At 52.0% G+C, this 14,027-nt stretch overlaps 1 protein-coding gene across 1 annotated transcript in view; it reads left to right on the top strand.

Moving 5' to 3' along the window:
• The first annotated feature begins 416 nt into the window (after nt 1–416).
• Nucleotides 417–14,027, top strand: part of CCDC33 (coiled-coil domain containing 33) — a 78,153-nt gene continuing 64,542 nt past the window's right edge. The window contains exons 1-6 of the mRNA XM_006753734.1: nt 417–538; nt 781–914; nt 4,427–4,536; nt 6,087–6,203; nt 9,053–9,144; nt 10,243–10,363. Coding sequence (XP_006753797.1) covers nt 417–538; nt 781–914; nt 4,427–4,536; nt 6,087–6,203; nt 9,053–9,144; nt 10,243–10,363 — 696 coding nt within the window. The remainder of the gene's footprint in view (nt 539–780; nt 915–4,426; nt 4,537–6,086; nt 6,204–9,052; nt 9,145–10,242; nt 10,364–14,027) is intronic.

Below are 14,027 nucleotides of genomic sequence, written 5' to 3'. Positions count from 1 at the left end.
GTGACTGCTGCACCATTACAGCTCCGACATAAAAACCTCCTCAGCAGAACAAGTATTAACTCTCTCGCTGAGCTGTTTGATGGCTCTGGATCTCAGGGACTCATCCCAGAGACCTGTGAGATGCACTGGATGCAGAGGGCCCAAGCCCCAGCCCACCTTGGACAGCTTGGCACTGCACCACCTGTGAGTGCTTGAGGGCCAGAAACTCTTCACCCCACCCTGCCCCATGCCCAGCTCCAGGAGCCCAGCCCAGGGCACAGCACACAGTGGGTGCTGCAGAAGGTGTGCGTGTGCTCATTGGAAGGTTTCAGAGCTGGGGGAGCTGGGCTAGAAGCTTAGGAAAGTGAAGGGAAGCCAGGCAGTACCACGCAGCCACTCTGCCCAGAGGCCTCCTCCCACCACACAACCTAGAGAAGATGGTCAAGACGATAATGAGAGTCTGTGTACACAAGTGCCTGCTGGGGAGTCCTGCACTGGCAAAGGCAGGAAGACAGGCAGGCAAGGTGTCTCCCCCACTCCCACCCCAGCCTGAGCTCTGGTACCTGCATCCATGTGAAAGCCTCAGAGGTGGCCAGTGAGACAGTGTGGTCACCCAAGCAGGCAGAACAGCAGAAGACAAACCTGGCCCCCCTGGGCCTGAGGTGACATGAGTATCTGCCTGGGAAAGAGATCTCCCTGCCCTGTCCACTCCTTGCTCAGATTTATGGACTGTGGAGTCAGGAAGGGTGAGGAGCAAGCAGGATGCCCTCCCTCTGTCTCAGCCTGCCCCTCCCCTCCCAGGAAAACCATGTCTGAGGAAGCAAAGAACCAGGACTCCAAGGCAGTCACATCTGTGACCTCAGAGCCTACCAAAGCCCCCATCTGGGGTGACACAGTCACAGTGGAGATCCAAGCTGAGGATGTGGGGCAAGAAGGTAAGACAGGGGGCTGGGTGGGCCTGGTGTGTGCGGGAGGCGGTAGTAGGCTCCCTCTCAACTCAGCTGGAAGCCACCTGAATGCCTCCTTGGGTTCAGTTAAAAGCACTTTAAAGAAAAAAATCATAATACTGTCATTCCTCATCTACCTAGCCTGCTGGAAAAATGAGTTGTCCTACATAAATGAATTTTCTAGATGGTGGAAGCTTATCTTCTTTATGACCATTGTTGTTATTTCCATGGTTGTTATTGCTGCATTTCCCACTGACACAGCACATCACAACTTCCTGGCACACCCCAAGTCTCGCTCAGAGGAGTCGCACCAAAGAGGAACCATGCTGCTCCCACTGCCTAGATGGGAACACTGAGGTTCAGGGGACTTAAGCAACTGGCTCAAGCTCAAGTAACCATTGAGTGGAGGGCTGAGGGACTGAGCATCCAGGCGCTCACTGTAGGTCCAGCGTTTTAGCTGTTTTCCTACACGGCTTCCTCCCCTGCCTGGTCCTGCCCAGCGCTGTCCACAGCAGTGTTCCTGTGCTTCCAAGGGGCGGGTCTGCTCTCAGAAATGGCCCGATAATCCTCACTCCTCCCCGCAGAAGCCTTTCCAGTCCCCATGTCCTGACAAATTGGAACACTGCAGGCACTTTAAGGCACGTGAGCACGCATGCGTGTGAACACTTGTGCTTTCTCCACTGGGGCCTGAGCAGGTGAGAGCTCTGCTCTCTGGTGTTATCTAGTAAGAAGAACTTCAGGCTCCCACCCCTTAGGTGGGCCTTCTCTCAGGTGACAGGCTTTCCTTCCTCCTTGCACCCTCACCACACCCCACAAAGCGCAGAAAGCCCCTGTGAAGACAGTGAATGGGGAGAGAGAAAAAGATTGAAGAGGGACATAAATCAAAGGGCAAGAGGTTAGTCTTGGGTCAAGCCAGAGGACTTTTTTCCACCATAAAGGGATAGGTGGGGCTGTTGGGATGATATGAGAAAATGTGAAAGGAGGAAAAAATTGACCTAGGACTTCGTACAAATGCAGGTATGTACCTGTCTTTGTGCATGTCTGTATGCTGGTTCATGTGTATGTGTGAACATTGTGTGTGTTCAAAATGTGCTTGTGACTGTGCCTGTAGGCATGCATGTCTGTGTGTGCAGCGTGTGTGTGTGTGTGTGTGTGTGTGTGCCTGCATCTATGTGACTGTGGCAAGTGAATCTGGACTGGGATCCCGCCCTGGGCTCTACACAGCTGGGGTAACACAAGAAAGGATGTGATGAGTGGCCTCAAGCCTACCTGTGTAGCAGAGAGGGAAGCAGGGTTCACTGTAGGAGGGACAGGAGGTGGGGACCCTGCCCTGGCAGGCAGGGAATATTGGCAGACACCTCTTTTCAGATTGAAGTAGCTGGATGCTTGTTGGAAATGGTTGCTGTGGTGATGTCTACAGTGGGAGGGTTGGGGAGATGGAGGACCAGCCAAGAGGTGGGGGAAGGGCAGGAGGTAACTCAGTGATGTGTTAATGAAAAGCAAAGCGGGGGTTTCAGACCCTGTGTCAGGGCAAAGCAGGCTGGCGGTAGAAATAGCTTGTTGGCCTCGCAAAGGACAGTGGGAGGCTGAGAGGCACAGTGCCCAGAGAAGAAGCTGATGAAGCATGCTTGTAGCATAGGGACAGGAACAGGGAGGTATGGCTGTCCATTCACCCCAATTCCAGTTCATCTGCTGGCTGCCCACACAGAGATTGGGGTGGGGGGGAAAGGTAGGCACTCACCCCTTGTTTGACCTCAGCAAATTCCAACTGGATTTGGGGGCTCAGAGCCCATGGGTAATGGCCATGCAGGGCTGCAGCCTCCACAGCTACTGTTGTAGCTTTGGCTTGGAACACTGGAATCCCCCAGCTGAGTCTCCTCGGTCTGCTCAGGGCTGGGTGAACGTGTGGAGCGTTAACGAGAAGGAAAGCAGTGACAGCTATGAGGAGCACTTGCTTAGAATTTTATAGCTTGAAAAACACATTCCCCTCCCTATAACAAGATTAGGAGAGGGACAGAGTTTTTTCTTTTTAAAGTTTTAACATTTTACAGAGCAGGAACATGAAGCTCAGAGAGGTTAAGTGACTGGCTAAGTGTCACAGAGCAAGTTTGTATGTTGGTAACTAGGACCCAGATTTGCTGACTTCAACTCCCTGTTTTACTCTAGTTTCTTCAAGGCAACCTCAAATCGTTTTGGTGCACAGTTGCCCCCTTCCCTGTAAGTGTGGATCCCATATGGCTAGCTCTGAGGGAATGTGGCAAGTGTCTTTCCCTCTCTATGTGTCCTGGGTAGCTTTGGGGAGAAGAAAGAGAGTAAAAGTAATCAGTAAAGCCCTCAGCTTCCACCTCCACCCCCTAATCCAAAGGACTCACCCAGCTCCAAGTGGCCAGCAGCACTGAGCTTCCAGCCTGTCTAGCCCACAGAACAGGCAGCTGTACCTGGTTCTGAAATGTCATTGTCTCAGGGAAGAGAGGCAGAGGCCAAGAGGGCTACACAAGAAGAGTACACTTGTCCACCTCAATCCTCTCTCCCATTATTCTCTTGGCCTCTCTTTTACCCCCTTTCCTCCTCCATCTCCCTCAATCCTTCTCACTCCTTCATCCGCCCTTCTACTCCTTTCCTGGCTCCACAGCTCCTCTTCCTCTTCAAATCATAGACCTCCAGAGTAGAAAATGTCTCAAGAGTCACCATACTCAGCCTCTCCCATCAGCCTTTTACTAGCTGTGTGATGTTGATACAACCTCTCTGAGATCCAGTGACCACATTTAAAAAACAGAGATGGTGATTCCTTCCTGCTTAAGGGTGAGGATTTGTTGGAATAGGCTCAGGAGCACCCATCCCCATGCCTGGCACATAGCAGGTGCTCACTAAGTAGTACTGCCATGACTATTTTCAGGTCATTGGTGTTCTCCTTGGATTTCATCCGAAGTTTATGCATTTTTATGGCAAAATATAGCGTCTTTAGAGGGAGTTTTCTAAATAGTGCATCATTCTTAGTGTTTAGTTTTCATGTAGTTGGAGTAGACTTTTACTGAGAGTTGTATTGAAGATTTCTTGAGTAGATCTCTTTGCAAAATGTGAGAGATAATCCCTGCCTGAGGAACAGGTGAGAGTGTTTGTGACCAAGGGAAGGAGCCTTATTCCTGGAAAGGGGCACTATTCTTGCTTACTTGTGTGGCTCTGAGCATGCACATGTATGTCTCTGCCAGGGGGCTGAGCTCAGTTCTGCATGTGTCCATCCCAGAGCTGGGAGTTTCTAGACCAGCTAGATGAGAATGGCATCTTTGGGTTCTAGCAGCATTTAGCATAGAGCCTTATCCTGTGCAGGGGCTCAGGTGCTTGTGAAGTGTGCCTGTGTGTGTCCCACATGTGTGCCTGCATGTAGATTCCTCAGCGTGGCCCCTGCTCCCCTACTCTCAGCAATGTCTCTCACCTCAGAGGGAGGGACAGTGGTCAGCTAAGCCTGACCCTAACTCTGTGCTCCATTTTTCTCTTTCCAGATGTGATCCTTAAGGTGGTGGACGACAACAAAAAAGAGGAGCTGCTGTTCTATCAAATCCCCATCAAGTACTTGCGTGTCTTCCACCCCTACCACTTTGAGCTGTTGAAGGTGAGTCAGCCCTGGGCGCTGGCCCACACTGGCCTGGGACAGGAAGTGGGGAGCCCCCAGCTAACCCCTCAGAATGGCTCTGGGCATCCATGCCCAACTGCAGTGTGGCCTGTCTAGGACCTTGTGGGGCTCAGGAAACACAGCTCCTGGCAAATAGACAGGAATGATATCCATAAAAATTTGGAATTCTCCAAATTGATCTTCATAAAACAGCCAAAGTGGCATAGAATATCTACCACATTAAATGAATACACCAACTGAAAATGCATTCTGATTTCATATATGTTGAAAGAGTAAGAGTATATCTAAAAATCAATGCCATACAGTATTTGCAAAGTACCTGCTATGTTCCAGGTCCTGGGCTATATGGTATACACACTATCTCTAATTCTCAAGATGAATTCTTCTTTGCATACATAGGACTGAGGCTCAGGAGAGAAGAATCCTCTCATCCTGGGTCACAGAGCAAGTCAGGTGCAGAGTCAAGGGTGATGCCAGGTGACGCCATCTCCCAACCAGTTCACTCAGTGCTGCCTCCACATGCTACCTTGGCAGGAGAAAGCCTGAAGAGAGCTGGGGTATATGGGAGATAAAGTGTTCCCTGGAATGAACCTATCTAGTGGGCCTCTGGCCACTCATTTTATGGTCTGAACGTCCCAGGCCAGCTCCCCTGCCTGCCCCCCTCCCCAGAGCTGATTGGTAGAAAGGAGAACTTACTCTCTCATTGCTCAAGTACTTATTAAGTACCTACTGTGTGCCAAGCACTGGGCCAAAGAAAAGCAGAAGCATCATTTCTCTCTCCTCCATTGTGCATTCCAGTTCCCTACAGTGGTTCAGAGTAAAGAACAATGCGAAGTTGGATTGTTGGGTTCCTCTCTCAGGTCTTCTGCTTGCTAGCTATTTATCCATAGGAAGCTGCTTAACCTCATGGGCCTCCATTCCTCATCAACAAAATTAAGATAATATGCCTCCTAACATGGCCTTTTGGAGGATCAAGTACAATAATGTGCATAAAGCACCTACTATGCTCAGTGCATAGCAGGTGCCCAGTTCAGGCTAGTTCCCTTCCTGCCTCCCTTCCCCAGGCCCTGGTACTGACATCCTTTTCAAGTGACTCCTCAACCATGATCTTAGGGGCCTGAAAGTTCCCTACGCCTCAAGGAGAACCCCACACTCAGGACCTCAGAATGAGGCAAGGAAGCAAAGCCCAGAGAGATTAGTGACTCACGTGGGAGACTCAGTACTTCAGCTGTAGTTCTGGGAGCATCACCCAGGCCTCCTGGCTCTCTGTCCAAGACTAGTTATCACATCTTTACAAAGACAGCTGGCAGACACGGTCCTTGGGAGGGCAATGAAATATTCAAATAGACAAGGGAAGATTTATTATATTGATCTCCTTGGAAGGGCTCACAGGGAGCCTTTAATTATCAGCTCGGCGCCCCGGTGGAGCAATGCCAATGCCAATGCTGCAGAAGGCTGGATTTATGGCCAGGGTCTGCTTCTTAGTCAAGCTTCTTCTTGTGTCTCTTCTTCCCTGACTCTATTCCCAGCCCACCAAGACTGGGAAAGCTAATGAAGACACTGCCAAGACCCACCTGTACGCAACTGTTGTCCGGAAGGGCAGCTTCATCCCCCGCCAAGTTGACGGTAACCACAGAGCTCTGGAGGTGCCAGCCTGGGACCCTTGGGTTGAGGCAGGGTGGAAAGGGGTGAAATTTAGATGGTGTGGGGCAGAGGTGTCTGGAGAAGACTGGGACTTTCAAAATAGCAGAAGTGGTTTGTGAAGAATAGCCGTGGGATGGCAGAGATGATAGAGATGGAGAGGAAGATAAATGATGCCTTTCCGGGCAGACAGCCCTGCCCTAGCCTTGTTTTCCCTCACTCTGCTCCTCACACACCACGCAGGGAGTGCTACCGGGAGGACGGAGGCTCCCAAAGTGCAATGTCTGTCTGAATCTCATGGGGTCAGGAAAGCCCACCACCTTGGCTCACATCTCCTGATTATTTCTCTCATGTTCTGTCCCCCCAGAGTAGTGACCCCTGACTTAGGGCCTATATCCCCCAAGTGAAATTTTTAGGGCCACCCTATATTTCCTTGAATCCTGTTTCTGAAGAGCTTTGCTGGTCTTCTAATTAGGTATTCATTCATTCATTCAATAACTATTTATAGAGCCTTCCATTAGCCAGGCCAGGCACAGGCCCTATTTCCACACATACTCACCACCGTTATTTTCTATACTAAGCCTTTCACAGCTTCAGGAGGATTAGCAATGCTCCAGGAAGATATAGTCCAGATACCTAAACCCTTCTCCTTTCCCTCCCAGTCTTCAAATTGCCCAGGAGTGACAGATTCAAATCCAGCCATGACCTGTGTCTGATCAGGGTGGAGGCAGGGAGGCCCAAGCTTCCCCTATCCCGACATGGGTGCTCTGATCCACCCCATAACACTGTGAGCTGACAGAGCAAGGAGTGTTCTTCAGTCCCATTTCTCAGCTGGGGCCATGGAGCCCCAAGAACAGTCTGGTTTAGGAATGCAGATCTCCTGACCCACACATCTGCTTCCCCACAGCCACCTCATGGATGCCGGCATTGTCAGACCTGTAGGCAACCTCTGCTCCCCGCACCCCCTCTTCAATTATGCTCTTTCCTGCACACAGAACACCTTGACCTGTAGGGGGCTCACTGTGGATCAGCCACCCCCTTCAGAGTCTGGGCTCCTCTGCCCTCCAGTACCTTCCCCTGTCCCATCCCCCAGCATAGATGTCCTCCCTGTAGGCTCCTGAGGGCAGACCAGAGAGGACAGTGGGAGAAGAAATTGCTCCTATTACTCACAGAGTTGTCATGAGCAGGTGTGCTTGGGCAGCTGTCTCATCCGACACCTGACCATTCAGCCCAGAACAGTGATAAATTAGTCCCCCCCCCCCGCCTTTCAGACCCCCCTCTTAGCCCTTACACCTGTTGGAGTCCCTGTAAGCAATAGAGCCTGACAGCATTCCAGTAAAAATACCCCAGGCCCAGACTCCCACCCCCAACCCAAGTTTGCAATGCCATCATCAGAGATTTCATCATTTGAATCTGGTGAAGGGATTCAGTCTTCAGAGGCCTCCACAGCTGAAAGCCACTAAGCACTATTTTAAATCCTTATCAGCTCACAACTGTGTTGAGTTAGCTGGCAGCCAGCTGAGGTGAGTCAGGGTTGGGTCCTGACCAAGGGGCTTAGGAGAGGGAGCTGAGGGTGGAGGGAAGAAAAGGGAGAGGGGTCCAGAATAAGTCCCTACTCCTAGGCACTCTCCTCCCATTGAAGATCAGAACTAAAAGGACCAGGGAGATTATGGTCAACCCCTCAGTGTACAAGTTAGGACATTAAGGCCCAGAGTGGAGCAGGGACTGGCCACAGTGACTTAATGACCCAGACTTAGTAAGTGGCTGAGCTAGATTAGACCTATAGTAAGGATTCCACCCAGCCTCCAAGACTAGCTCAACCCCAGCCCTCTCCCTGAGGCCACTGCTATTCTTCTCCTTCCCCCTCCCAAGTCTCTATGGTTGTTTCTCTCACCCTCATAAACACAGTCAGCTTCTTCCTACCCTTTCTCCCCTTTTCTCTTCATTGATGGCATTCATTTACCCCACAAACACACATGGGGCTTCTACTCTGAGCCAGGTGCTTTTGCTAAAAGCTGGAAATACAGCACTGAATGAGGTAGATAAGTCCCTGCCCCTGTGGAGCCTGGGGGGCTAGCAGGAGATGTGGGCCAAGGGGCAGACAGGCCAATTTGTGCAGGCCTTGACTATCATGGTAAAAATTATGGCATGTATTCTAAGGGTAGTGGGGGAAAGGTAGGTCACTGCTGAGTCTCAAACAGAGGAATTACATAATCTAATTTCTTTTTAAAACAGCAATTTTTGCCACCACGTATCAAATTGCCTGGGAAAGGGGATGGTTTAGGGCAGGGGTGGGCAAACTTTTTGACTCGAGGGCCACAGTGGGTTCTTAAACTGGACCAGAGGGCCGGAACAAAAGCATGGATGGAGTGTTTGTGTGAACTAATATAAATTCAAAGTAAACATCATTACATAAAAAGGTACGGTCTTTTTTTTTTTTTTCGTTTTATTCATTTCAAACGGGCTGGATCCGGCCCGCGGGCTGTAGTTTGCCCACGGCTGTTTTAGGGACAAGAGCAGAGGCCAGTGAGGGGGTCAGAGAAGTAAAAGGAGCCACAGGAATCTCATCTGGAGTGAGGACCCAGGTCCAGATCAGGAGCTGCCTGGGATGGCAGTGGAGGTATGTGGGACAGAATCCGTGTCTTCTCTCACTGCCCACCCAATGCCTGGCACAGGGCCTGAAGGATAGCAGCCTTGAGCAGAGAAAGACCCTAGAGAGGCAGGAGCACGTGCAGAGGTATAGAGGCAGAAATGAGCCCATCTTTGGAAAGAAAGATGGCAGGCAGGCTAGCTAACCCTCCTCCGGAGAGGGCCAAAGGCCACTTGGGGCTCACCTGCCTCCTCTCTTCCCCAGGTCTTTGTTCGGGGAATAAATGAGACCCTAATCAACAACCCCAGCCCCATGGTGGTCATTGCCCGGGTGGTTCCCAACTACATGGAGTTTAAGTGAGTAAGGCCCAAGCGATGTGAGCAAGAAGGGAGGGGGGCAGAATGCAGAGGAGAGGGGTGGCTAGAACCCCGCCCTCCCCATGAAGCCCTTCAAGCCTCCGCTCTGGGACTGAGGACCCACAGCCCCTGGAGAGGGGCATCTCAGACCTCTCCTGAGAGCAGGCTAAGGGGAGTCAGCATACAAATGAAGAAAGGGGGTCCTTAGCCCTTTCAATCTACTTCTCCATCTCATACCCACCACTCGAGTTCAGGCCAAGGCGGTTCACTATCTGGTGGTTGTTCCCAAAGAAGGCAGCCTAAGGGTCATCTCAGAACTTCACGACCTTTAGCCTTGCCCAAGCGTCCCCTCCCTTTCCCTCCATGAGGTCTCCCTGGCCACAGCCCCAGCTCCTCCCCCTCCCCCCAGACCTCTTTTTGGGTATGGGCATTCACAGTCCTCAGGAGGGGATTCAGTCTAGATTGGCCCTGGAGACACACAGTGCGGAGAGTGCCCCGGGAAACATGTGCCCTCTGTGACAGCACCATCTCCTGAAGCCATCTGCCTCTATCACTTCCACTGACTCTGATGGTCCAGGAGGATTCCCTGACTCATCTGCTCCATTGTTGAATTCTGACGAACTATGAGCCCTCCTTGCTGGTTGGAGGAATGAAGATAACTGATGCCCTCACTCCCAGCCCTCCTATGAGCTCAGGGAGTGCCATCTAAGCCTAACCAGAATTCCGCCATGGGGGTGGGCCATTCTCACAAGGTCTTCCAAAGGTGAGGCAGGGATGCAAGACCCATGTTAAAGATGGGCAGCTGGGGCATTCAGATGTGGCCAACACCACGGTGAGTCATGGGGAAGGAAACGTGGGAGCTGCATCCCATCCCCTGACCAAGATGAGCTTTCCCAAGGCCCTGAATAGTGATCAGAAGGACCAGGACCCATTACCTGTCCTAGGTGGGCCACTGCACTTCCTCTCTCACATCAACCCTGAGTCCACTTGGGGGCCTTTGGCTGCCAGGCTTGGGCACACCATCAAGAGTGCTGGACACAGGGCCTGAAGGATGGTAGCCCTGAGCAGTGCTTGACCCCTATCTCCTTGCCTCCCCAGGGTCAGTCAGATGAACCAGGACCCAGCCTCCCTGGGGTTGCCCTTTACCCCCCTCTCCTTCCCTATTCCGTCTGTGATGAACTTCGATGTCGCCCAAGTCAGCCAGAACGGGTGCCCTCAGGTATGGCTCCTTCCCTGCTTCCCTCCCTGTAGGTCCAGACCTAGTAACTCCCCCACATTCCTCAGTCCCTCCCGCAGCCAGCCAGCTACTCATTTGCCTGTGGAGCTGTGCGCCTAGGGTGGTGCCGCCTGTGCTGCGGAGAAGCGGCCCACAGGGAGCTCTTGGTCTGGTGAAGGGTAAACATCAGCACCAGGTAATGGATAATCTAATCACAAACCAGGGGGGCTTCCAGAGCTGTAAAACTCAGAGGAGAGAAGACAGAAAGAAGACAAATATTGTGATTCCACTTACATGTAGTACCTAGAGAGGCAAATTCAGAGACAGAAAGTAGAATGGTAGTTGCCAGGGACTGGGGCCAGGGAGAACAGGAAAGTTAGTTTTTAATGGTAAAGAGTTTCTGTTTGGGATGTTGGAAAAGTTCTGAAAGTAGATAGTGGCTAAAGTGGTAAATTTTTGTTGTGTGTATTTCACCACAATAAAAAAATTTTTAAATCAGAAGTGAGAGGGATGTGAAGCCTGGGCATCCAGCTGCAGGACTTGAGTCTTTAGTAGGGAGTGCTGGTACAGGGCAAGTGGGAACAAGAGCACAGGTGTGCAGGTGGGGCTGCATGTCAGGGTGGGAGAGGGGTCAGTGTGTCTGAGTATGCTGGGGAGGGATGTGCAGAGAGTGTCTGAGTCCAGGCGAATGGCCAGATCCAACTTTTCCCATGGTCTGCACCTCAGCAGGAGCTTGCCCCACATGATGGTCCCAGCATTCCTAGGGGCCTTAAAGAAGACAGGGTGGCCGAAACCAGTTTGGCTCAGTGGATAGAGCATCGGCCTGCGGACTGAAGGGCCCCGGGTTCGATTCCGGTCGAGGGCATGTACCTGGGTTGCGGGCACATCCCCATTGGGGTATGTGCAGGAGGCAGCTGATCGATGTCTCTCTCTCATCGATGTTTCTGGCTCTCTAGCTCTCTCCCTTCCTCTCTGTAAAAAATCAATAAAATATATTTAAAAAAGGAAAAGAAGAAGAAGACAGGGTGCTTGGGAAGTTCTTCCTGTTGTCTGCCCACCAATGTTCATGCCTGACATGGCAAATGTAGAATGAGGCACTCTTTCAGACCCACAACCCTCATTTAAAGGCAGACATTTGAAGAAGGTTGAGACGGACGGACATGGACAAGAGTGATGGTGGTAGGGAGGGGTGGAACAAAGGGAGACCCTGGGGACAAAGGCTTCAAACTCAAGCCAATCCTTGGCCTGATTTCCCCAGAGTCATCTCACACATGGCCCTGCATTTGCCCAGAAAATTATAAACCAATCAGCAGGCAGTCCCAAGGGGCAGGAGGCATGGCTGCTTTAATGAGTGAACCTCTCCCCACCCCCAGCCCTTCTCTGGCTGCTTTTGCTGCCTGGCTAGTCTGGGTGGCAGAGGGACCCCTTAATACAGAAACTTGCCGCAGTGCCTCTTGCATGTGTGGGACTCAAGGCCAGAGGTCCAGCGATGGCAGAACACTTGTTGAAGGTGACCAGTACTATGGCAGTTGGGCCAGGCCAAGAGCTCACTGGCAGGCAGCACAGAGGTGCCCAGGTGCCAGCAGTGAGAGGCGAGCTTCTGTGGTACAAGTGAAAAGAGGGGGTTTGTGGGTAGAGCACCACCTGGAAGGGACACCAGTCAGCAGCCCTGCGCTCAGAACTCACACAGACCCCGGCCCTGTCCCCACTCTGAGCTTCAGTTCCCTCTTCTCTCTAGTTGGGGCGCTGGGATGATCCTAGGATCTGCCTCTCGGACATGCTGGAGTGATTTCCACCGGCTGCCCGCCAGGCCAAAGCACTATGGGCAGGGGGTTGAGGCTGGACCCACCTCTGTGACTTGCTGAGTGACCTTTGGCAGCTGCCCAATTTCTCCAGACCTGCTGATTACTACCTTACTGGAAAACGTAGAGGGCTAAGCTGTGCAAGTGCCCAAGCCTGGGGTGGAGGCTAAATGGGCTCCATCCTTTTCACAGGTGCCCCTCCCTTGATGCCAAATGCTCCTCTGAGGCCAGCCTGGACATTGCCTTTGTCATGTTTGGCTATAAGGAACAGGAACCCCAACTCACATGGACTTAAGTTCTAAGGAGATTTATTATCATACATCAAAAGGATCCCCCATGTAGGATGCTGCTAGAATTGGTTGATCTCCTGACTCAGCAGTGTCCTCACAGACTCAGAGTCTTTCCAACACCCCTGAAATGCCATCTTCAGCTGGACAACAACTCACGGAGGCAAAATGTTCTTAACATCCCATCTAGATAGGACCAAGACCAGAGAAAAAGGGTCTTAATGAGGAACTTGAAACTTCCCCTGCAACCCCTAGCAGACCACCCCTCTCATCTCATTGGCCAGAACTAGGTCACATGCATTTCTCTCAGCCATTCCTGAGGAGGAGTATGACATCACCTTGCAGTAGCTAATGCAGGAGAAGGGGGCCCACTGGCCCAAAGTGGGTTCTGTTGGCTAGGAGGGAGGAGGGGAATGGTTGAGAGGTAGATGGCCCTCAGTGTCTGTTCACCTCTCTCAGAGCCTGGGAATGATGGCAAAATCTGAGCTTTGATGAGTCTGCTGGACCCAGCACAAGTCTGAGACTTAGGACTTACTCCTCCCCTCCTCCCAGAACCTTTGAGGGGGGACATTGCCCAACAGGCTGCTCCTGTTGGCCTGGCTTCCTACAGAGCTGAGGCAGATCCTGGCTAAGGAAACAAAAGCAGTGGTGAGAGCAGCTGTCTGCGCCCAGCGTCCTCTCCTGCCTCAGCCTCCGCAGCAGTCTGTACCCAACCTCTCATGGGCCCTTGTCATCCCACAGATCCTGCCCTAGTGCTGGCCACGCCTCCGCTCAGGCCTCTCCCATCCACCTGGTGAGAAGCAGCCACAGTGGCCTCCTGCCCAGGGCTAGTCCCTTCCTCTGGACCCCTGTCCCTGTCACCGATAGGACAAAGCCCTCCCTGTCAGCCAGGTACACAGGCCTCGTTTCCTCCAGCCTCCTGGCTCACTGCTCCAATGCTCACGGGCGTTCTCTAGTCCCACTGGGTACCTGGCTTTCTCCACCCCTGTACTGTCCTCTCTCACCTCTCAGTGTCACCTCTACTGTACTCTGGATGGTCTTCCTCCTCATTACCGACTACATGATCTTAGGTCCTCACTTCCCCAGGTCAAAAATCATTGCTTTTTCCTCTGACATCCTAGCTTCCACAACCTGCAATTTGCTTAGGCCTCTGCATGGATCATGGGCAAGTGGGGGGCTATCCCCTTGGAAGATGATGAGCTCCAGAGAGGAGCAGGCTCTGGCTCTAGCTCCCCCATGTGCCCTTTAACACAACAGAGGCACCTAGCATGGAGAAGCCCCTAGTCCATGTTTGCTGAGTACAATTGAATTGAACTTTCACCTTCACAGCAAAATATCTATTGTCTCCTTCAACCCTCACAACAGCTCATCGGGGCATGGAGCAGAAGACATTGGATGGTGACAAATCTAAGTTACAGAGAGGAGAAGGGACTTCCTAAAGGTCACACAGCAACGATGAGATAGACCCGGGTCTCTTGGCATCCTAGCTCCCTTGAAGCTCCACGCAGCATCAGCTGTTGGCAGCTAATCTTCCCAGCATGCCTGTCACATGCTTGAGCACAACAGGCAGCAGTGGGT

This window comes from Myotis davidii, unplaced genomic scaffold, assembly GCF_000327345.1.
Source record: "Myotis davidii unplaced genomic scaffold, ASM32734v1 scaffold992, whole genome shotgun sequence".
Taxonomy (NCBI): Eukaryota; Metazoa; Chordata; class Mammalia; order Chiroptera; family Vespertilionidae; genus Myotis; species Myotis davidii.
The sequence above is the reverse complement of the archived record's forward strand: the minus strand, read 5'-3'. Positions and strand labels throughout refer to the sequence as shown.